Here is a 25,105-nt window from a genome sequence, read left to right as displayed (position 1 = left end):
TCAATTATACTGCCACAAAAATTTTAAAAATGGAGGCGGAAATATCAATTGTTGTCGCCGTCTGGGTGAGAAGGCTGTGGCAGTGATGATGGACAGAAGCAGGTGTCTTGAGCTGCAGCTATGGCAGGTTGGGTGCAGGGGTGGGGAGAGGAGCAAGTCAGATGACAGCTGGGTTTTTGGCTTGAGTGTCAGGTGGATGGTGCATCATTGAGAAGAAATGGCTTAAGGGTGTGTGGGGAGAGGGCATTTAGAGCAAAAGGACAGGGAGGAATCAGTGGTGCAGTTAAGATACTGGGGAGACACCATTCATGGGTGATGCAAAATGGGCCAAGGGGTGGGAGGACCAGCCAGGACAGTGGTCGTGGTAGCTGGAGGGGCAGTAGGTTTCAGGTGGGGCAGAGAGAGGATGAGATCAAGACAGGAACATGACCTTGGGGATGGCAGTTAGCAGCTGGTGGTTGCAGGGAGAGCCGTTTCCATGCAGTGGGGTGGTGCCCTGGGGTGCAGTGGATTGAAGGGTGGCTGGGGTGAGGAGCTAGAAAGCCTTAGTGTTGAGTGTGGGCTGATCTATAGAGAAGGTTTTGGCTGGGATGGGGTTGGGGGGGGGGGCAAAGAAAGTTTTAGCATTGTTAAGAGGGTTTTTTGTTCACTTGTTTTGCTTTTTAAATTAGAAGAAGTCTTGAGTATGTTTAAGAGCCAGGAAGGAAAGAGCTAGGCTCTCTTGCTAGGCTGTCTGCATAAGAAGTTCACTGGACAATAGACAGGCGGTGAGAACGGAGGGCGGGGTAGGGGATCTGCATGGTTGGGGGTTGATGCCCACCAGTTTTTTGCTGCTGTAAATCTGTTGTGTGATAATAAATGCCAGTGGTCTCATTTTTCTCCTTCTGAAGATTTTTATCGGAATATGGTGATGTGCCTACACATAATAAGAGGCCAGGAGTGCAGCCAGTGGCCATGGATTTTTTTTCTCTAGGGACCCTTCTTATGGCTCCTAGTTCAAGGGTACTCTCTACTGCCATCATAGAATGGCATATAAAACTCTTACAGCTCTTCGGTTGAAAGAGGCATTGTAAGTCCAATTTAGCATTAGTTAGTATTGAACTGTTTATTTCCCATCAGAGATTGTGGTGGTGGTTTAGCCGCTAAGTCATGTCTGACTCTTGTGACCCCTTGGACTGTAGCCTGCCAGTCTCCTCTGTCCATGGGATTCTCCAGGCAAGAATACTGGAGTGGGTTGCCATTTCTTTCTCCAGAGGATCTTCGCAACCCACGAATTGAACCTGAATCTCTTACATTGTGGGCGGATTCTTTACCGACTGAACTATGAGTCCCAGCAGAGATTAGTATGTATAAAATGCCGATACATTTTTGTACTTTATAGAACCAAGATGAAGGACAAGAAATCAGTATTCCTTTGTGGATTTTTTTTCATCCTGACCAATCAGCAATTCATAATGTCCATGTTATCTAGACAGTTAAGAGCTTACCAATTTAGCACTGATCAATAGAATTTTTAAGTAGTGCATTTTCCGTAGAGTTTTATCTTAGTCTTATGCCTGAGGCTCATTTTTTTTCATTAAGAAGCACATACTTTTAATTTTTTCCTAGTTATAAAGTATTACACAGTCCATAAAAACTTTGGAAGATAAAAAAGGAAAATCACCACAATCTTTAAATTTCTTTTTTCTGTGTGTGTTTGTGTGTTAAATATATGTAATATGCCCCTTCTGTTGCTTCAGATACCCAATGCCTTATTTTCACTGGTACTGAGGACTCTGTTAGTAATGGGTCTTTGTATATCACTTTGCTTTGGATATATCATCTTGAGAAACTTTTAGTGATACCAAGAGAGCAAAATTAACAGGATGCCTCCTTTGCAATTAGAGGGAAAGGAAGTGTAGAGCACTCATTTGTAGAGGAAGAATTAGACAAAAATTCTGTGGTGATCAGCAGCACTTTCTTTATTTGTCTGGTTCCAAAATAAATAGTGTTGCAAGGACAGGACCAAGAAGCAATTCTCTGCTGTTCCTGTGGAACCAGTCTTGAGTCATAAGGCTGGTGATGGCCAGTTTTAGATTTTACATCCTTTTGGAAGATAAGTTCCTATTGTTTTTAAAACTATAACTGTTCTCTTATTGCATGTTTTTACTTTTAGGAATTCCACGTTTCTGAAGATTTTAATAAAATGAACTTTATCAAGACCTACCCAGGTAATTATAATACACACACTCATTTCCACACATATACACGTAGATACACACAAAAATAAACTAGAACACCATGTCTTATGATCAAGATTAGGTTTTCACATTAACTTTTTAAAAGGTTGGTCACCCCAGTTACATGAGAAGCTGTTATCTCTTCAGAGTTATTTACACATCCTTTTCCTGCTTATTAACATTTGAAATTTTGTATACTGTTCCACTGGGTGCGTGTGTCAGATTTAGTTTAACCATTCCTCTATTTTTGAAAATGTGTACTGCTCCCATTTTTTGATAACACATACTAAGACATACGATGATATGTACATAGGTATGTGTGTTTACATATATCTGTGTGTATTTTTATATATATATATGTATAAAAGTAATTTCATATATATGTGTGTGTGTGTCCTTGATGGTTACTGACTCAGATCCTGTAACTCTTATTACTTTAAGATAGATTACTAAAAGTAGAATAACTGGGTCAAACATTAAAACTTTTTTTTAATACTCTAGATTTATTTTGTAAAACTCTTTCCAGCAATAGTGTAAATATTTTAGTAAGTAGTGATCGAAAGTGCCTGTTCATTAAGTCTTCATTGCTCTTTTTAAATGCTTATTGCCAGTTTGATAGTTAAAATAGTTCTGTTTTAAAATTATTTAAACTTTATTTGATATTGGCCATTTGTTATGTTTTTATGAATGTCTACATGACTACGCCTTCATTTCCAGTGGGTTGTAGTGTTTTCTGGTTAATTTATAAGAAACAGTCCCTCTGTTTTTCTGAAGCAGCCTGTACAGCTGAGAGTAAGGCCAGATGTGTCTCTGTCTAGCTTCTGACTTCATTCATCAGACTGGGCATTTATTAAACACCAGCTGTATACAAGACCCTGCTCCACGTAAAGTAGACAGGTCACTGCCCTGGTATGGCTTAAAATTGACCTGGAGATAGAAATATTCCAGAAGTTAGGTAATAGAATACTTCCTCATTCTCAGCTATTACTTTGGAATGTGGAACTTTACAAATGCTTCATCTTAGAAATAATAAAAAGTTTATTTCAGAAAATTTCAGTTGCCCTTTTCACAATGCCAGTGTTTTCTAAAGAGTCAAAGCACTAAAGGTACAGACAATAAAAACAAACAAACTTGTTCTGTTAAGAAAAGACTACTGCTTTCCATATGAAACTCATTGATAGTTGTTTGAGGTTTTTTTTTTTTTAATCTGTCCTCTGATATACTATTTGAATCTCTCTTGAGCATTATTCTTTTAAGGATTTGTAGCTTCTGATGGTCCTCTCCCTTGCAGGGAGGCAGAGGGCAGGGCCTCAGAGAGCCTGCCCATTAGATCATGGGTTGGGGGTCGGGCAGATTCTCTGCCGCCTGTTCAGAGTGCAGGCTTTCCAGGGTGGGCCTGTCCAGCCTGTGAGTCTGCAGGCTGACTGGGTGGAGAAGGGGAGCTCCAGTTCCCACCCACTGAGACTGGATTGCCCAGGTCGTGTTTCTTCTCTGCTCCCTCAGCTCATCAGAACCGGGTGACGGCGATCATCTTCAGCCTGGCCACCGAGTGGGTGATCAGCACTGGCCACGACAAGTGTGTCAGTTGGATGTGCACCCGCAGCGGGAACATGATCGGGAGGCACTTCTTCTCTTCCTGGGCCTCATGTCTGCAGTATCCTTCCCAGTCTCAGGAGTTAGCTCTGCATCTGATCCTCAACTGCTAATTGAGATCTAAAGGCTGAATGATTCCTACATATTTCACATAAAATCGAAGAATTTCTGTCTCTCCTTTCTTGGGTATAAAATTGGTTTATTAGGACTTGGTGGTTAAGACTTGGCCTTCCAATGCAGAGGGTGTGGGTTCGATCCCTGGTCGGGGAACTAAAATCCCTCACGCCTCTTGGCCAAAACCCCAAAACAGAAAACAGAAAAACTATGGTAACACGTTCAGTAAGGACTTTAAAAGTGGTCCACATTAAAACAAACATGAAATACTTTTAAAAATGGTTTATTAGAAGTAATAAATGAATTGCTGTTCTCTGCTGAGGTGTGCCATAGATGTTTTAATACAGAAATCTCAGAAAATCTAAACCTCATTAATACAGACCCCTCCTTCACTCCTTTGCTTTTTGAAGTGAAAGAAAAGACTTTTTGTTGTGTAAAGAGGAAAAAAAGGGAATGAATCTTCTAGTAGTGGGTTATTTGCAGACCTGGCAAGAGAATACAAGAATTTGTGACCCTGGAATTCATAAAAGGGCTACAAGGAGTTTTTTAGTTTTCTTGTGTGTGTTTGAAGAGGGTTCATAATCCTTATATGACTCTCGAAGGTGCCTCTGGATCCCTCAAATGTTAAGAAATTGCCACTCTGAAATTCTGCTGCTCTATTCATTCGTTTCATGTAGAGTGCGCTCTTGCATCAGGCTGCCTGTGGTAGCTGTGCATCTTAGTGCTGGCAAGGTCAAGGCTGTCAGCCGCAGGCAAATGCCCCATGGTATTTTCTCTTTCCGTGTTGGATATCTGGTGTAGTGAAGTTCTTTCTTCCATTGAGAGCCTTTATAAAAATGTTTGCTACAAATGAACGTACATCATGAGATACTTAAAATAGTACCATACACTTGAGAATCAAACAAGGGAAGACTACTCAGATATATCATGTGCTATATAGGCTTTTCTGTTATGTGTTTCATATGGATTGATAGAAAATAGCACAGAATTACATCATTGTGGTCCAGCCTGTGGTCTTCCTTTTGATCCATGTTTTGGAATTAAAACAGTAATTATCTTATTGTGTGTAGACACCTGATTTACCACAAACTGCTATGGCCATAGAGTAACTGAGTGTTAATGGCAAGTTGTTACCAATAGTTAATATATTTTTAAATTTTAAATTTACTACTGCCCCAAATGACTGCCTTTTGGATGGCTAAACTAAACAGCAATTTAAAGTAAACCATCTTCTTCACTTAAATCTAAATCATCTAGGCCTCCCAAAAGATGAGTTCACATCATTTGCTCTCAGTTTTACATTATTTCCAGAGATAATTTCATAAAAAGCATTTTTTCTTCCAGTTCTTTTTGACTGTTTTCATTATTGAGTATTTTACATTTTAAAACTTTACTATAATATGATTACTTATTTTTATGTCTCTCTCTATATATATCAGCTCTTTTATCTTTTTTTTTGCCAATTCCTAGGATATCAGTTGAAATAATAACAGGTACTCAGTGAATGCTTATTGAATGAATGAATATTAATTTTCCTGATAATTCTAGCTTAAAGCATGTTTTTCTTTGGTGTTCCCATGCTGTATGAGTTTCAGTAGAGTGTTTCTTTTCTCATAGTTTTAGGTTTGTGCTTACCCTTTATAGAATGTACATTTTCTGCTTTGTAACTTTGAGATGGATTGTGTTATACATCCTTGACTGCTTCTCCACAGATATGACTTCGATACTCAGTATGCATTTGTTGGTGATTACTCTGGACAGATCACCCTGCTGAAACTTGAACAGAGCACCTGTTCAGTTATTACCACCCTTAAAGGACATGAAGGTAGGCTGTGTGATCACCGCTGTTTTTTCACCCGATGTGTGTGCATGTGTGCCTGCTCAGTCGCTTCATTCTTCTCTGACTCTTTGCAACCCTATGGACTGTAGCCCTCCAGGCTCCTCTGTCCATGGGGATTCTCCAGGCAAGAATACTGGAGTGGGTTGCCATGCTCTCCTCCAGGGGATCTTCTTGATTCAGGGATCGAACCCGAGTCTCTTACATCTCCTGCATTGGCAGGTGGTTTCTTTACCACCAGCATCACCTGGGAAGCCCTTTTCACCCAATATGGGCATCCAAATCTAGTTCTTGGCTCTGTGGTTTCATGAATGATTAGCTCCCTAAGATCTTGTCAGGTTTCAGTTTGACTGGTCAGATATGGGACTTGAGTCCCAGAAGATCTTATGAAAACTAAGTGAAGGCAAGGTATGGGGTTAGGTTTCATGATCCCTTCTAGATTTGTAATACTTGTGTGACATTACTTTCTGTTCTGTTCCCCTTCTTTAATTAAATTTTAAATTAAATTTAATTTAATTTTGTTCCCCTTTTTAAAATTTTGTATAAATGGTAAGACCTTTGGAAAAAGATTGTTATTTTAAATGTGTCACTTTCTAGGACACCAAGACACAGTAGGTCTGTCAGTACAATTGGAAGTGTATGAGCTGGTTCTGTCTTTATTTGGGAAACATCCACTGGGGAGGGACCGAGGGAAAAGAATGACTGGGTGGAATTCTGTTATTACTGTAGCAGAGTGATTTGGCAGGGCTTCGTGGAAAGGTTTTAAAGCTCAATTGACTGTATTTCATAACATTAGAAGCTTTGAGACCATCTGGTTCAGATTGAAGAATTAGGAGTTTGTTGAAGGAATTAATGATGGATTGATTTATGAAAATAGTGTTTTTAAGTATAGCCAGTTTAAATGTCCTCTGTAGGTAATTTATTTAGATAAATCTGAGTCTGTGACCTTGTAGAGGAAAAGGGGGAGGGAAGGACAGTAAGTTTGAGTAGATAAATCTAAAGGCAGGAAAACACAGGCCCTCAGAAACCACTTTCTGTTTATGACTCATGGTCTCATGATCCCAGGCTCTTAAGTGTTCTCTGGGTTGCTCAGGACAGAATGAGTTCTGATAACTGCTCAGCAGGGTTCATGTAGAAAGAGCTGGCTTGTCTGCTGTTAGGCTCTAGCTGAAAAACATAGGTCATAGGATCAAACAGGGCTAGGGTTTCTACAGAATTGATCCCTGAAGCCAGTTTTGCACAGTACTTCTTTTTTCACTTTGGTTAAGCTTCTGTGAGAAACAAGTCTCTTGTGGTTTGCTTTTGAATATGGCTTTACCAGTTTTCTATACACCCACCAAAAATACTCTTAGCTTGTGTGACTGGTTTAATAAGTTTATTACTTTTTCTAGGCAAGCAGCAATTAATGGAACAATGAAGAGATCTGTTGAAAGAGAAATCTGTAGAAAGAAAGAGTTTTCCCAAGGGTATCAAATTTAGTAAGTGTAGTCAATACAGAATATGAAACGTAGGATTTGGATTTTTACCTACATTCTTTGGCATAATTGTGTGGTACGAATTCACTTTTTTTTTCCTTCCTCTAAGACACTTAATTTCCTTAAACAGAGGCATCCTGGAGTAGGACACCCGCAAGGTCCCAGAGACCTGGAATAATCCAGACTTTTATCTTAGAAAACTCCTGAAACCTTCACTGCCTTTGCTCTTTAGATACTGGTAGCTATTTTTTTTTTCCCCCCTTCAAAAGCTTTTTCTGAACTAACCCTCACGTACAGCTATAAAATAGTTTTTTGGTATAGAGGAGGAAAATCTTATTTTAAACACCTTTGTGTTCAGAGTAGTCTGATATACAACTCCTGAAAATCCTCGTCTTGTAGCTTGGATAGGGGTTGTGCTGTGTCTCCTTTGTGACTCATGATAAAGTGTTAGGCGCCCTTTTATACCAAGAAGATCCATTTTTACATCCAGACTCAGCTGGTCCTGGTTCAGTCTTCTGTTGTCAGTTGCGTGCCAGTGGAGCGTTCCAGCTAACCTCCCTCTCTCACCCCTAGGGAGCATCGCCTGCCTCTGGTGGGACCCTATTCAGCGGTTACTCTTCTCAGGAGCGTCCGACAACAGCGTCATCATGTGGGACATCGGGGGAAGGAAGGGCCGCACACTCCTGCTCCAGGGCCACCAGTGCGTGACTGGGGGCGGGGGTGGGGGTGGAATCCAAGCTGGGGCGAGGCGGGGGGAGGCATGAGTACTCTGAGACCACTGTCTCCAAATCGCATCCTTTCAGCTGTCCAGGTGATAGGGCTTTCTCCCACTTTCTCTGCCAAGGAGTCACCCCAGTGAAATGTCTGCTTCAGGCAAATGTGAGTTAGGGACCATGGATGGGGACTTTGACCTTGGAAGATGGCCTGCGGTACGACACTTAAGCCAGTCTCATTAGTGAATTTCATTAAGGAATAATGTCTGGATTTGACCCAGTCCTGCTTCGCCTAAGCTATGGCATTTTAATGCTCAGGTTTTTGCCATCTAGTCTTGAAGAGGAACCCTTTCCTCCTCATTGGGTAGGCTTGTCTGTTGCTTGGCTACGAGCAGAGTCAAGTTGAAAAGCAGCCAAGGAGAGGAAAGCTTCTCCCCACAAATCTACAAGTCAGGAGGTTGTTTCCTAGGGCATCCAGAGGAGGAGGCAGACAAGCATACAGGAGCAGGGCAGACTCCCTTACCCTGTCAGAGTGTGTGTGCGCGCATGTGCGCACCAGTAATCTCCATCGTGTTCAATTGCTTATTCTTACGGATTATGTAAGTAAGGGAGTTACACCTCCTTTAAGAGATGAACACCTCTTAAGTTCTGAACACCTGCTTGTTCAGAAACAATCTTGTGCACCTGGAAAGAAATTATAGTGGTTGGTCCAGAAACTATGGTCACCATCTCCTTTCTGACCTGCAGTTCTTAATGACGGATTTGAAAGTAGTAGCATTTATTTCATAGTAACTGTTATTCTGTATAGTACATTATAGAATGCCTGGTAACGTATATACAGGGATCCAGGTGACTATACCAAATAGTTAGTGATAAAATGCCAGTTGCTGATTCCAGCGAGGGGAGACACTGGAGCCTGCATGAAGACTGTGTGTGTCCCAGCTTGAGGCAGTGACTGCTGTGTGTTTGCAGTGACAGAGTGCAGGCGCTGTGTTACCTGCAGCTCACGAGGCAGCTGGTCTCCTGTTCCTCGGATGGTGGAATTGCAGTGTGGAACATGGACGTCAGCAGAGAGGAGGTAAGAGGGAGCAAGGCAGGGCTGACCCGGGGAGGTCCCCCAGCCCGCCTCTTGGTTTTCCGCCGTCTGGCTGGAGATGCAGGCAGTCCCAGCTCCTCCCCGCTGTGCTTCCTGGTCGCGTCTAACGCGGTCCTGTGTGTCACAGTCGCTGTGTCCTCCACACACTGGAGAGTTTCCATGGGGACAAGCAGCACACACACACGGGGCATTTAGGCTGATTTTCACAGAGAAGTGCATGGAGAGGACGCTGGAGACAGTCCAGCCCGTCCAGGGAATGGACTGCAGGCCGGTGCTCCAAGGTGGTGCTCCACACCTGTCATGGGGTCCCCAAGACACTCACCAGGGACATAGCTCATCTGGGAACATATTTCCCCATTCTCTGCTTTTATTTCCCACGAGCTCTGTCCCACTGAGTCCGTGTCACTCTAGTGTTCTTTTCAGGAGACCTGAGTTTAAGTGCCTTAATTTCCTCGTCTCCGTTCCTTCTTCCATCAAGTGAAGTAATTGAATGAGACGACTTCTAAGCTCTCTTCCAGTTATTTAGACAGACACTATAAACAGTCTCTCCTTTTTTTCTATTTTAAATAATGCTGCAGTGAACATTTTTGACCTTGTCATTGTGTGATTGTTCAGTTATTTATTTCAGACAAAATTCTGAAAATAGACCCTTCGGGTCAAGGGTATATACAGTCTTAAGGCTTTTTATAGATGTTGTCAGATGATTTCCAGGCAGGATTTCCATTCTCATCTTTACCAGCATAGGTATTATTTGTCTTTCCAAGTGACGTCTACCACCTGTGGTGTAGAGAGTGGCATTGATTCCAAAGATTTTTTTGTGAGGGGGTTAGGGTCTTATGGTTTAACTTCAGACATATTTACTGATTAGCTAAACGGTAGCCCTAAAGTCTGGAAACTTAGCCACATATACCTCGTAAATGATATTGTATTGTGGTACATATTAGGTGGCTCAGTGGTAAAGAATCTGCCCGCCAATGCAGGAGACACAGGTTTGATCCCTGGGTCAGGAAGATCCCTTGGAGAAGGAAGTGGCAACCCACTCCAGTATTCTTGCCTGGAAAATCCCATGGACAGAGGAGCTTGGAGGGCTACAGTCTATGAGGTTGCACAATTGAGCAGCTAATCAAAAACAACTCATGCTCTGATGTCACGGGATGTGTTCCAAGTGCTGTCCTTTGTACAGCGTGTAGGTCAGCTTGCTGCCCACTGCAGTGGATTCCGGGCGTGAATGCAGCATTCCCCACAAGCCCTGCACATGCTGCTTTGTGTCGCCTCTGATTACTTGCGAGTCTGATTCTCCCTGAATACAGTTGCATCTTTAGCATACCCTCGGGAACATAATCAGAGGGGTTCCGTCTATTAAAAAAAAACAAAACAGCGACATTACTTTACAGGACATTACACTTGCAGACTTTATAATTACTGTGCTCTATACGTAAGATCGGAGAAGGCAACGGCACCCCACTCCAGTACTCTTGCCTGGAAAATCCCATGGATGGAGGGGCCTGGTGGGCTGCAGCCCATGGGGTTGCTAGGAGTCGCACACGACTGAGTGACTTCACTTTCCCTTTTCACTTTCATGCATTGGAGAAGGAAATGGCAACCCACTCCAGTGTCCTTGCCTGGAGAATCCCAGGGACGGGGGAGCCTAGTGGGCTGCCGTCTATGGGGTCGCACAGAGTTGAACATGACTGAAGCGACTTAGCAACAGCAGCAGCAGCATACATAAAGAATCTTGCCTGCCAAAAACTTGCAATCTAATGAAGGAAGTAGATTCCCATATAAATAATAAAATTTCATTCGTAATCTGGAGAAGTACTGACTGCTAGTTTTTTAGTGACCTTGTAAGACAAGTCAGATAGAGGACATATTGATGGCATATCTGCTGGTTAATTTCTCTATTTGAATTTTCTAAAAAGCTTTTTGGTAAGGCTTAGAATAACTTGTTATTAAACATATGTAAAATTGACTCAGTATTACAGAATGTGTAATACTGCCTTTGCAAATGTTTATCTGAACTGGGTTATGTATTTGTCATCTACTAGTTTCACGCAACATCAGCAGCTAGTGTACTGCACTGTTTCCTCAGTTCAGTTCAGTCACTCATTTGTGTCCGACTCTTTGCAGCCCCATGCCCTGCAGTGCGCCAGGCCGTTTCCTAGACTTGTTGCTCTTCAGTCTAATTCTGAGAGAGCAGGAACTCGGGGAGGATGGGGAGAGGATGTGTTCCCTGAATCAGGAGGGAGGAGACCATCGGGGCCTGGTACTACTGGTGGCTCTTGTCAGGGTTTAGGTACTTGGGTTTCAGTCCACTGCTCTCATCCTTGCTAAGTCCTTTCAGAAGTGGAAAGTAGAAGCAGGGTTCTTACGTCCAAGGTTATGCGAGTGTGAGGTTATTTGTACCTCTAGGGAAAGAAGAGAGTCCCATCTTCTCTTTGGGGGCCACTCATTCAAGGTGCTTCCTATGTGTGTAGGGGGGAACTCTTTTCTTCTGAATCACTTATAGGCAATTATCCCAAATCATGCGCACACTGGCCGGTAACACTGTCTCAGTGGTTGGCAGTGTTGGTGGGAAAGAAAATTATGTCAAAATGATGCAATATTTTTAGTAGGACTTTTTGGTTTGGTTGTTGTTTTGTTTTTACCAACTCAGTATATAAGTGCAAAAGTAAGCACCCTCTGGTATATGAGATTCTGACCTTGCATTAGGGTTTTCTACAATTTGTAGGACTTCCTTAGGCACCAGCTGAGAGGATTAACCCCAGATTCTCTAGCCCCACAGCCCTTGCTGGGAGTTTCTTTCTGAGACACCTGGAAACACTGACTGGGGCATCTCCAACCCACAGTGGCTGTCGGCCACCACATAGGCAGGTTGGAAGCAGACGATCCCTGCCCGATTGTAATCAAAGGGACTCCTTTTTGGAAGGAGGCAAGAGACGTAAATGAGCAAGTAGCCATAATAAATCCACATGAAGAAATTGTATTTGGAGCTAGCTGATTACAGAATGGGAGGTATTTTGTACATTAGTGCAAAACAGATTATCAGTGCCCTGGGGTTCTTGTTACATCGTGTTTGTCCAGATTAAGCAGGTGGAACAAGATTTAGAAAAGAGAGTGCAACAGTCAGAATACTTGAATAATGTTCTCTTTTGCTCTTCTCAGCACAAAAGAAGACTTTTTCTCCTTAGACAATGAGCATTCAGTAGGATGGTTCATGAGAGCCTATACCATAACACTTAATCCTGTTAAAAGAAACAAAGTTATGGTTATTTCTTATATTAAAATATGTTCCAAAAAGTCTATTTATTTCTGAGTTTGTTTTTTTGTCCATTATCTGATTATTTTAAACATATTTTTTCTTTCCTTGTGTCCCTGTCCCTTACAGCTCAGCAAAATGATATTCTTCCCTAACCTTTAGACAGAATTATGCTCCCTGAGGGCAGGAATTCAGTCCCATTGGTTGTCATATTCCAGAAACATGTTTGGAGACCCTGTTGAAATGAAGAGGACCATGTCCAGAGGCTATGTAGAGTGCAGTGGACAAGCACAAAGATGTGGGCTGGAGTCCTGCATCTCTTGGGAGCTCCACCCACTGACCAACCATGGACAGGCCACCTCAGTCTCTGAGCCACAGTGTCTTTGCCTGTAAAACTGAGAGAATGTTGTTCTGCATCTCCTAGGGTTGTGTTGAGAATGAAGCACACTGGTGGACTTATATGGCACTTCCTGTATACCAGGCACTGTGCAAAGCACTGCATTTAATGCTCACAGCCTTACCCATTGTGTACTCATACTGAATATCGCTGCCATGAAGACATTTTTGTGCTGATTGTTCCGTGTGACTGCTCCGCATATGGGTGGTGTTGCAGGAGTTACACTGGCCTGTCACAAACTAAGACTAGACAGTGGCCCTGCTTTCCTTCCACTGCAGTTAAACATTCCCATGGTGTTGGCAGCAGGCCCACTGTGTCCGGGTTTTCCTTGAGGGACGTTGTTCACAGGCAGGGTTCTCAACCCCCTCCTCTCTTCCCTGATCACAGAAACGAGCAGTTCTACATCGGGTAGTAATCTTGTCATGTGGGTATGCATTTCCTCTTCACTCTTTCTGTCCTCCCCACTTCGCGCATTGCCCCAGTCATTTACAGAAGGCTCTTTTGTCTTAGCCTGCTTCATTCTGTTTGTGGGTCCCTTCTCCACCCCCACTCCAGGAAGAAAGACTTTTGTAATGGCTGTCTTATGTAGAAATACTTGTAATGCCATATCTAAAATAAGAAAATAGGAAAGCCAAAGGTTTTGATGCAATAGGAAACAAAGAATTAGGGGCACTCACTCTTTAAACCACCTTGTCGAATCTGTAAAGCTGACCATCTTCACTGAAGATTTTTTAAGGGTCAGTGTAGTTTGATTTTTCTGGTTCTCCCGTATTGTCTCTTCTTATCAGATAAACTTTTCTTGAGTGTTAACTTTCAGAATCAAGAAAAGATTATTCCTTACTTCATGATCTTTGGTATAATCTTAGAGTATTTTCTGTTTTTATTGCATATATATGATGCCAAGTGATTGAGGTCAAATATGCAAGGACAACTCTTAAAGAGTTCATAATGCAAATTGAATTCCTCCCTCCTGTCTATAGATTGAACAATCTAAAATTAAACAATCTTGAAAACATTGCAAAAATGGCAAAGATTACTCAAAACACAAACATAATATTGAATGAATATGGAAACAGCTATAATACATAGAGAAATTAAAAAAAAAAAAGAATCCCAGTGAGGTCTAAAACTGTTGTATTAATTTCTGAAAACTTGGTAAATAAGCAGATGCTCTGATGTTGGGTCTGACTTCCTCCTCCCCCAGGCTCCTCAGTGGTTGGAAAGTGATTCTTGTCAGAAATGTGAACAGCCCTTTTTCTGGAATATTAAGCAGATGTGGGACACGAAGACACTGGGGTTGAGACAGGTGAGTAGCTGGCATCCAGTTGTCACTGTGTTAATCTCATGTTTTGTTACTTATATGATTAGTCTAACATTGTATTTGGAATCACACTTTTCCCTGTGAATGCTGTTAATTCCTACGTTTGTGATGTCACCATCATTGTGTGACAAACATGAGCAGATCTTTCCTGGGGTAATAGTGAGACTTAACTTTCCCAAAGTATGCCATCGTTCTTCCTGCTCTGGAAAAGCAGGGATGTCCAGAAAACCCCCAGAGCCTATTTGTAAAGGGATGAAAGAGCTCTGAGTTTAGGGCTATTCCTTGTTAAAGTTAGTATTTGTACCAGCCCAGCACAAAGTCAGAATGAACTCGGCCTCTAAGCCTTAAACTTTCACGAACAGACAAAAAGTAACAGATTAGCCCTCACTGAAATATTCTGACAGTAAGAATTTTAGCTTGTTCCATGTGCATGTACCCGCAGCATTTCTGTTAAGCATGTTTCAAGTATGTACTGTTTTTTAATTTTGTAAATTAATTGAAAAAACATGTTCCAGATAGCCTATAGATTTCAAGGAAGCTGTTACCATTAGGTATTCATGTAATACTAAAGTTCTACAAAAAGCATAGTTCTATAGCAAGCTTGAAGGTAGCCACTCACTCAGACTGAATGTGAATTTGTGCAGGTAAGTAAAAATGGAATGCCAATTTTAATAGCTTTTCTTATGGGTTGTACCGTCTCTAAGGAATTGGTGCAAAGTTTGTGTGTGTCAATAGTTTTACTTATGAAGCTACTCTATAGCAAGGTCAGATATAAGACTGCCAGTGTAGGAATTATTTTATCACTCATAACATTCTAATGCTCAGAAATTGCAGCAATATTCTGTCTTTAGCCTCGTTCTCACAACACATGGCTGGTAGTAACTCATGGGTGAAGTAGGCCCTACTTCAAAGGAAACCTGGAGAATTCATTTTAATCTTATGAGTTAACAGCTAATAGAAGAGCATGGAAAGGTATGGGTCACAAAATTTCAGTGGTTTAAAAATATATATATGTCAAAAGTAGTGATAATAGCTAGCTATTTTGGAATGTTCTTGAAGCTCATTTTCAGAATCATCATTTGAAAAAGTAAAAGAACAAAACATGATTATGGATGTTTGTTTCTTAATGAGGGCAAATTACATTTAAAACTTTACTTCCATTTAAAACTTTTCTTTGTTATAGGATTGTTTTTCCTTCCCAAAGTCTCTAGCCATTTGGGTTCCTAAGTGAGCTTGAACTTGGTTTTAAACGTCGTTTGTTGTCATCTAGGCCGAAAATACGAAAGAATAAAAATCAGTATTTCACCAATAACAAAGTAAGGATATTTGGAAATCCTTAAAAGTGTTGAAATCATCAGCCCTTGGTGTGTTAATTGATACATTGAGTTAGGGGTAATTATAATTCATGGAGAAGGGAATGGCAAGCCACTCTAGTATCTTGCCTGGAGAATCCTATGGACAGAGGAGCCTGGCGGCCTACAGTCCATGGGGTCACAAAGAGACACAACTGAAGTGACTTTGCAGTATCATTCAAGGCACACCATCCCCAATCCCATTCCCCTGCTCTCAAGAGAAACCACATACCTTAAAACAAGAGGTTAACTCCCCCTTTCCCTCCTTCCTTCTGGAAGCATCACTGCCGGAAGTGTGGGCAGGCTGTTTGTGGCAAGTGCAGCAGCAAGCGCTCCAGCTACCCCGTCATGGGCTTCGAGTTCCAGGTCCGAGTCTGTGATTCCTGCTACGACTCCATCAAGGACGAGGAGTGAGTGTTTGCCTGTCTCTGTCTTACTGTGTGTTCATCTGCAGCGGGAGAGCCTGGGAAATGACATGGATACACAGTCGACCCTTGCACAACGGTTAGGGTCCTGTCCTCCATGCAGTGGAAAATCTGGGTACAACTTAAAGAGTTGGGTGTAGCATATACCTTAGACCCTCTGGGTCTGACTGGGTATCAAAATCTGGATATAATTTAGACCCTCCTATCCATGGGTCTGCAGATCATTTAGCGCTGTGATATTTACTAGTAAAAAAAAATCCGGATATAAATGGACCAGTATAGTTTGAATCTGTGTTGTTCAAGGATCCACTGTATTGATCTTTTGTCTCTTGTAAACAGTTTCCAAGGAGAGAATTCTGCCCTGGCTTTGTGACTTAAGACAAGTTTCTCCCAAACACTTGGAAGAATGATTCTGCTCAGACCAGTCAGGCCATGAGTGGCCGGCCCTGAGACTCCGAGCCACTCAGAGTGCTGTGAGGGTCAAGGCTGTGTGCACACTGGTGGGTGGCTGAGCAGGCGCTCTACAGAGGCACCCCAGCTTCAACCTGTGCTCACACTCATGGACAATTTATTAGTGGGAAAACCCTGGAGACCCACATTCTCTCCCACATAAAGTCTGACCTAGTGATCTATGCTTAAATAACTGTGTATAAGACACGTCTGTCCCTCATTCAGTTCTGATTCAGATAGATCCATGAAGGCAGGACCAGCATTTTCTTTTGCTCCTTTTTTTAAAAAATGTATTTTATTGAAATGCAGTTGAGTTATTTTGGTGTGTTAATTTCAGCTATGCCTGCTAAGTCGCGAAGTCTTGTCTGGCTCTTTGCGACCCCATGGATCATAGCCCTCCAGTCTCCTCTGTCCATGGGATTTTCTAGGCAAGAATATTGGAGTGGGGTGCCATTTCCTTCCCTACTTCTGCTCCTTTTTGAATCGTCTTTGAAAGCAGTAGCTGGGCACACCGTGGTGGGTGCCCAGGTAGGAAGGCTGGTGTGACACCACCACTGCTCTTGGTCAGTGAGCTGGTGATGTGGCCAGGGTGTGGGCTTCGGAGTAGAGTGAGGGTCAGCACCCCGGGGCAGCACTGCCTCTCCAGCCCGGGTTAGAGGGGAGCCTGCAGCCTGTGATCTCGTGCAGTGTAGTTCCTCTTCTCTGTTAAACGTTCTCGTTCTGATGTCTGGGAATGTACAAGCCTGTCCACTAAAAGAAAATCAAATATTTTGGGAATTTTGGAAAATCCTTTATAAAACTGCTTATGGGAATCCCCAGAGGTCCAGTGGTTATACCTCTGCTCTTACCACCGAGGGTGCAAGTTCAGTCCCTGGTTGAGTAACCAAGATCCTTGAGGTCATACAGCACAACCAAAACAAACAGAAAGACCAAAAAAAAAAAATCCAGAAAACCAGTCCTGCAACTTAGGCTTTGTCGTCCTTTAATTAAAATTGGTTTTCAAAACCATAGCCATATTTTGGGGAGCAAATTTTGACACTGTTACCGTAAATATTTCCTTTATGTTGCTAAGACGACTCATCCCTCAGCTCTAGAAACCGTTGGGTGAGTTTAAATGGCCTCTCTTCTCTCTGTTAGTCGGACATCTCTAGCAACCTTCCACGAAGGAAAACATAACATCTCCCACATGTCCATGGATGTTGCTAGGGGCCTGATGGTGACCTGTGGGACCGACCGCGTGGTGAAGGTAAGCTGCCTAAAAATTGTCCCCATTAGCACCTCCGTGCAGACTGCCCCACTGACATGCTGTGAGTATATAAGGCAGTTCTCATGGACAAGCTCGCCTTCCCTTTGGATGAACTCCCCATGGCCAGGTGAAAGCCCTGGCTAACAAATTGCATGTTTGTGAGTTTCCATGTCCTTCCCCGAGGCTCAGTCCAATGGGGTCTCTCTCCACTGTCTCAGTCTCTCCAAGTAAGCTGGTGAGGTCTGCCACCTCTCTGTCACTATCTGCCCTGAGCTGGCCCCAGGGTCCTCCCTCCCACTGCTTGGCCTTAGCTGACGTCTTTCTGTGGTCGCTCCTTCCCTGGCTAATGGTCCTTTATCCTGGATAGAATACTCCCCATTTATAAGAAATAACCATACTTTCCTTTGTTAAATCCCTGAGTGACTAGCACAGAAACTGAGTGTGAGCGCTTTATCCTTAGTGCCGTTCTTGAGTTATAAAACTGCCATGCCTGCACATGTGCTCAGCCGCTCAGTTGTCTCTAACGGTTTGCGACCCTGTGGACTGTAGCCCGCCAGGCTCCTCTGTCTGTGGAATTATCCCAGCAGGAATACTGGAGTGGGGTGCCGTTTTCTCCTCCAAGGGATCTTCCCAAGCCAGGAATTGAGCCCATGTCTCCTGTGGCTCCTGCTTTGGCAGGTTGATTCTTTTACCACTGAGCCACCTGAGAAGCCCCGTAAAACTGTCATAATTTGTTTCATAATTTAAAAAATGGGCTTTTTCCCAGTGGGCTTTTTATTCAAAATAAAAGTAAATAGTAGTGAAACATTATTATGATGTAATTCGCAGGTGTTGAGAGAAATACTGCTTGTAAGCTTTTTTTGTGTTTTAGCCAACCACATTGTCTTGTCACTGTGTAAATCTCCAGAAGCTTTATAGGGAAAGAAGAGGATGAGTTGTGGGTCTTGACCTGCTGGTCAGTGTACCAGCTGTCTGTCCTCCTGTGGGACCATGTGGCCGGTGCCACCTCTCCAGGTCCTCCCCCTCCTTCTCTTGCAGATTTGGGACATGACACCCGTGGTGGGCTGCAGTCTGGCAACCGGCTTCTCTCCACACTGATGCAGGGGCCAGCGGGGTCTGAGTCTTCACGGCGGCCACCTTCCCCTACACACAACGCTTCCCTCTAGCTCCACAGTCCCTGTCAGGTGGATGGACAGCCAGCCACTAAAATCAAATCAGCATTTTTATAAAGAACAAAACGTGAACGTGTGTTTTTGGGCATTTGTGGAACTATCCGTGGGGACTGACATAGCGGGTCCCTGAGGAGTGGAGTTACTCCAGTGAGACATCCCGTGAACAGTGAGCTGATGTGTGCCGAGACGGTAATTTAGCACACGAGAGTTTCAGAAGAAAAACACTGAACAAAAGACTTAAAGCCTAGAAGTTTCTTCAAGCAATTCCAAGTGCAAACACACTCCCCTCCTCCCAGACTTGCTGGGCCCTCGGGGGTTCCCACGCATCTCTGCAGTCAGAGCAGGGGTCCAGGGAGGAGGACTTGCGTTCTCTCTTGGGGGGGTGCAGGGGTCTTAGGAACCCAGAGACCCTCCTCGTCCACTGGCGTCTGTGAACATTCTCTACCCCTAGTCACTGACAAACCTCTTGATGGTACCTGTCCTCTCCAGGTAGTGCCATGTCTGCACTTCGTGTGTGGTCCACTTCAGTTGTTTCTCGTCCCAGCCAGCGTGCCGTGGGCGGACCCTTACGGTTGTCACCAAGTGAGCTGTACAGTGTCTATACTAACCAAGGGAGTCCACATCCTTCCCTGTCCCCCAGGTGTGCTCTGAGGACAAGACGTCTCTATGGTGCTGTTAACACAGGACTCGCACAAGCCGCCTGACTTTTTCTCATTGCAATTAGGGATGACTAATGGAAAACCCAGCTACCAGCGTGACTGGGATGGGAAACGAGCAGTCCGCTCCGTGGAACAGCCCAGTCCTCCTGAAAGACACAGTCTATTTGCAGCCCAAGATGAGCCCCTGTAAATACCGTGACACTTCAGTAGACACCTCAGAAGAGAACTCCAAAGCTTTTTAAACTAGGTTGACTTTTAGTTACAACTTATTTCGTAGAAGGAAATTGGTAACCCAGAGCAGTGACTATTAACAAGGTCCTGCACAGGTATTCCTAACTTGTAAGTTACTCCCAGAACAGTTAGCAAAATCTCTTGTTATCAAATGGCATTTTAATTTAAAAGTTTTTGGCTACTTAGTACCAGGATTGGGGAAGAGGTAGGAAATGGGGAGCCTGTCTTTTAATATTCAGATATTTATTTGTTTTTAACTGGCAGTACATGTGTCTTGTTACTTTAGGGCTATTTTAAGGATAGATTTTAAAATAGATAGCAGCAGTATTTTTGTTAGTCTTACTAATGGATATAGAAAAATACTATTGCATTGCTTTTAGGGGATCAAACCAAGATATCATTCTGTGTGACATAACTAAGGGGCTTGATAGTTTTAAATAACAGTTGTTAATGAAAATGTGTTTTTAATAACAGTTTAAGACAGGCAATTAAACTAAGATGTCTTAATGGCCAGTGGCACAAATTAGGAAAGGAGATCAGGTCATCATGTTCTAGAATGATCTGCAGTAGATGTCGACTTGCCTTCAGAAATAAGACTGAAGGGTTTTATTGTTCCTTGTAATTTTTGTGTTATATCACCTGAAAAAGATGTTTTTTTTTCAAAACGTGCCCTAGGCCCTTTGCAGAATGTGTGTTGCTGACATAATCCAGGAGAAAAATCGAGTGGTGGTAACTTGAATGGTAGTGTTGAATGTCAGCTTAATTTATTTCATGGTTTGGCTCATACTTACAAAGGTGCTGTGTTGGGGATTCTCTGAAGTCCTGAAAGGAAAAGAGAATATGAACTATTCCTTGCCATGCTGAAGAATGCTACACGATGCTTCAGCCTCTGAAAATGTGATTTTATGATGCTGTGGTAGACTGAGCAGTTTCGCAGCTGTCAAGGATATGCCATAGCTTTTTGACTTTTTTTTATTTTAAAAGATTCCTAATGAAAAACCTAATGTTTCACAGCGAGTGTAAGGCTGATACAGTGCCTCCTTAGGGCTTAAGCTAACATAAGTCAAGAGGGAGAGGTCTGTGTCAGGAAGAATTGGAGCCAGGTATCTGGAAAAGGAAAGGAGAAAGTTTCAATATATTTTCTTTCCACCAGAGCTTACTACCATTTTTTGTTTTAAACACACATGTGGTAGGCTTGCCTTGTCTCTGTCACACACAAGGTAGTAAATGGGGTAATATTTTTTATAGAGGTGGGTAAAAATCTTAGTGATTGGGCACGTATAGTTAGACTTCTGGTTATTGCCTTATTTTGACTGCGTTACTTTTAAACGGGTCACTTACAATATATAGTTCTTCAAATAATGGTTTACCAGTTTTTCCATTCCTGAATGCTCCTGCAGAGTCCCACTTGGGGATCACGAAGAACAGAATGTTAAGAGATCTTTCTGTTTAGATCTAGTATGCGTGGGGTCGCAGAGTTGGCCACGACTTAGCGACTGAACAACAGCAACACTTAGCGAATGAACAACAACAACAAAAGGTTCGTGATCAAGACTTGCCAGTTCTTCCTTCTAAACATGTTTTAAAATTGCTCTTTATTAGTAGAAGCGATAGGAATAAACTCTTGTAGCATTAGATGGAAGCAGACTCTTCATTACTTGTAAATCTCTGTTTACTGTGTCTTAGTTCTGTCCTGCTGCCTAGAGGCCATAAACGAAACACACTGCTTTATACTTTAGAAGGTGGTGTCACTTTCTTCTCCCCCTACAGCATTCAGTTAGGTAGTACCTACAGATTTAAACTGTTGAAACTGGCCTAAGTATGGAATAAAACCACAGTGGCTCAGATTCAAGGAGTTATTTTCTAAAAGCAGTTTTCATTAATTACTTCCTGCTTCATTCCTGGATCTGGTATCTCTTAAAATGTAAGAAACCGGTTACTATTAATGATAAACCATCTGCTCATTATAAATGTGAAGTTTAACAAATAAGTAATACATACTGTATTTGTGTGTCTATTGCTTAATTGTTAATTGTGAGCAGATTATTGAATGCCTACTCTATTTTCTGCAGTTTACTACACAATAACTCTTTGAGTAAGTTGATGTTTAATTGTGCAACAAATTTATATTAGAATACAATTTAAAGTGTTTTTCTCTCTAGACTTTTTTGACTAGGGAGGCAAAGGGCAATGTTGATTAGTACATTTTGTCTTGTACTACTAGCTACGTTTCTATAAGATAGGGTGCCCTGTGTGTCCCAGAGAGCTAGAAACCTTTGTTCTTTGCTCCTGTTTGTGGGTTCTGTTTTTGTGGGTTTTTTGAGAACACGCATACAATAAAATGTTCCTTGCTTGTTACCCGGTTGTTTAATTTAGCTTTTGTTCTGTTTGACCTGGACATAGTACAGCAGGAGTAACTACCATGAGTTGAGTGCTGCCTGTGTGCTGGGTGCCCTGCTGACCTCATACTGTTTAATCCTGGCAACACTTCTGCAAGGCACTGTTTTCTCCATTTTACAAATGAGAAAACGAAGTGAATCTTGTCTGTCTGTCTGACTCAAAAGCACATGCCTTCTTTATATCGCCTGCCTTAATGTGCTAGCGTGTAATGAGGGTTTGGTATAAAGGAAGTAGGTATGATCTGTCTTGAAGTTTATGAGGCCCTGGAGTGAGATTGCTCAGGATACCCAGGTCCCCTGAGAGCACTGAGCCTCGTGGAGACAGCATGAGCTCTGCCCTGGGTCCCCTCACAAACAGCTCAGTTTTATGAAGAAACAGGATGATTCAGATCCGGGAGAACGGAGTCGTTGGCTTAACTGATGAGGGGATCAGTTGATTTAGAGATCAGAACAGCAGTTTATTGAGAGTTTTTTTTTAAGAACCAAAGCTTTATGTTCTCTCATCATCAGAATGTTTATTGGCACTTCCCTGGTGGTCCAGTGGTTTGGAACCAGTGCTGTCCCTGTCAGGGGCCCTGGTTCCCTCCCTGGTCGGGGAGCTACTATCCCACAGTGTGCAGCGTGGCCAAAGAAAAAAATATAATAATATGTTTATTGCAATAAAAAAAGGAAAATAAAAAGATAATACCAAAAAAGTATTTAAAATATTTATTTTTAAAAAGTCCTGTAGTGCAACCATGCAGAGACACCACTGTTAAATGTATGCCATATATCTTCCCAGTATTTTTGCTTTTTTTTTTTAATGCATATGTACATATAGGACACATACTTACAGACCTGTTGTTAATGGGTACCTACCTTTAGTGTGGAGAGTTTGCCCCATGCCCAAAAGTTGTGCCCCCTATTAGCCTCATCAGCTGCTGTAGAGTTGAAGTGGATGCTAGCTCTGTGCCCATGCACTGGGACTGTCAGCCTCCTACTCTGTGAAGGTAGGTAAGGCCATGTGACTTGCTTCAGCCCATGACATGCAGTCAGGAGAATTTAATTGCAGGTAAGAGGCTTAACCACCAGTTTCTTCGGGATGCCAAGCCATCCCATGAAACCCAACGTGCTCTGGATCTACAGTGGGTGTTACTAAATCTTCTGTTGTTTTAGTCTGCTGAGATAAGGGTTTTCAGTTCATTTGCTCAGTCGTGTCTGACTCTTTGTGGCCCCATGGACTGCAGCACACCAGGCTTCCCTGTGCATCACCAACTCCCAGAGCTTGTTCAAACTCATGTCATCAAGTCAGTGATACCATCCAACCATCTCATCCTCTGTCGTCCCCTTCTTCTACCTTCAGTCTTACCCAGCATCAGAGTCTTTCCCAGTGAGTCAGTTCTTCCCATCAGGTGACCAAAAGTATTGGGTTTTCAGCTTCAGCATCAGTCCTTCCAATGAACATTCAGGACTGATTGTCTTTAGAATTGACTGGTTTGATCTCCTTGCAGTCCAAGGAACTCCCAAGAGTCTTCTCCAACACCACAGATTTTTAGCTGCGGTATAATCTAGCCTGGACAACTGTATTCCATTATTCCATTATGTGACTAAACCATCCTTTATTTCACTGATCCCATTAGTTGAAGTTAGGTTATACATTTTTAGAATATTTAAATTTTCAAATAAAACTAAACATTTAAAAATACTAAACTCAGCATGCTTGTATATTCATATTTGCACATTTTCCCAATTATTTTCTTAGGATTTATTCTTAGAAGTAGGAATTGCTAGGTCAAAGAATATCTGTTCTAAGTTTTTAACTCTTATTGCAAATATCCTCATACCATTGCCAATACTTGAATTGGTTCCTTTGCACAGGCAATAAACAGGCATAACTTAGTGTCCTAGTCTATGAAATTCCAGTTTATTAATGTTTGAGTTTCTGTGGGACAGTCTAGATAGAACCCCAGTCACCCCAGGAAGGCCGCTTAGTGGACAGGATGCAGAGGAAGAAAGGTTGGTGGGTGACCTTGCTGCTGTCACGACGGCCTGATAGGCGTGTCTCCAAGGTTGCTGGAGGGTGAGCTGGTCTCTACTTGGAAAGTGGAAGCAAGACACAAGACAAGTTCTTGTGTCCTGCCTTCCCTTTTAGGTGTTACCTGGCTTCCTTGTAAAAACATTCTCAGGAGGAGAATGTAGGTACTTGAGATATGCTTCCTTTCCCATCTGCCAGTCTTTAGTCCCTAAGTTTCCTTGACAACAGTATAATTAGATCTCTTTCTATATCCTTTCACCGCACATACAGACCATCCCTTAGGAGGCTTGTCCCATACTGATATATATGGTTTCCCATAAAAGTTGAGACCATGAGTCCTATCATTTGTAGCATAGAGATGGAGCCTGAGAGAAAGTTTCCCAGGTCAAACCCAAGTGGAAGACTGAAGAGTCAAGCTGCGGTCCATCTGACCTCAAAACCCATGTTCCTCTTTCTAGTGCCCCATCTAGCTCTTTCTTTGAAAAAAACCTTTCTTTGAAGAGCATTTAAATCCTGAACTTGACATTCTGAAGAATGACAAAGTAATAGAAGTTTATTTATACTGTTAACAAGGGTCGTGTGGCGTGTTTCCCCACAGCCTAGTGTTTGAGATCGAGAGGGCCATTAGAACTCTATTTACCCCTCAGTCATGAATCAGCGGTGGCCCTAATAAGTGGCTTCTTTGGTGACATAATGCCAAAATTTCTTACAAGCCAATCATTTCCCATATATTCTAAAGAATAGGGATCCTTAATCTATGCTTTATGATACTTAACGATTCTGTTATTTTTACATAATTTCACCGTGGTTAAATTCCTTCTAGAAAGTAAAATTTATTTTTATCTGAAATAGATTAATGCACAATAAAGAATGTAGGCATGCCCCCAAATCAAAAATTTGAAAGAACTTGGGAATCACTCTTCTAAAGTATGGCTGTTAAAGCGTATGACACTTGTAACATTTTTATGTAGATCTGCCCTCATAATGAGGATTATCATCTATTCCTGCAACATTTAAGAATGGCCAGTAGCCTGTAGACTCTAGAAACAATCAAACTCACCTAATGGAGTCTCATGTCATATTTACATGTTTCATGATTTTACTGTTTCAGAATTCAGAGTGTCATTCCCTTATTA

The 25,105-nt window shown here is 42.4% G+C and overlaps 1 protein-coding gene across 1 annotated transcript in view; it reads left to right on the top strand.

Annotated features, from left to right (window-relative positions):
* WDFY1 (WD repeat and FYVE domain containing 1) overlaps positions 1-21,914 on the top strand; it is a 53,606-nt gene extending 31,692 nt beyond the window's left edge. Inside the window, exons 4-12 of the mRNA XM_006069691.4 lie at positions 2,156-2,210; positions 3,723-3,873; positions 5,639-5,751; positions 7,812-7,938; positions 8,924-9,029; positions 13,905-14,006; positions 15,653-15,783; positions 17,386-17,494; positions 18,533-21,914. Coding sequence (XP_006069753.1) covers positions 2,156-2,210; positions 3,723-3,873; positions 5,639-5,751; positions 7,812-7,938; positions 8,924-9,029; positions 13,905-14,006; positions 15,653-15,783; positions 17,386-17,494; positions 18,533-18,592 — 954 coding nt within the window. The 3' untranslated portion in view covers positions 18,593-21,914. The remainder of the gene's footprint in view (positions 1-2,155; positions 2,211-3,722; positions 3,874-5,638; positions 5,752-7,811; positions 7,939-8,923; positions 9,030-13,904; positions 14,007-15,652; positions 15,784-17,385; positions 17,495-18,532) is intronic.
* The last annotated feature ends 3,191 nt before the right edge of the window (positions 21,915-25,105 follow it).

Source organism: Bubalus bubalis, chromosome 2, assembly GCF_019923935.1.
Source record: "Bubalus bubalis isolate 160015118507 breed Murrah chromosome 2, NDDB_SH_1, whole genome shotgun sequence".
Lineage (NCBI taxonomy): Eukaryota > Metazoa > Chordata > Mammalia > Artiodactyla > Bovidae > Bubalus > Bubalus bubalis.
Note: the sequence above shows the minus strand (reverse complement) of the source record. Positions and strands in the feature narration are given on the sequence as shown.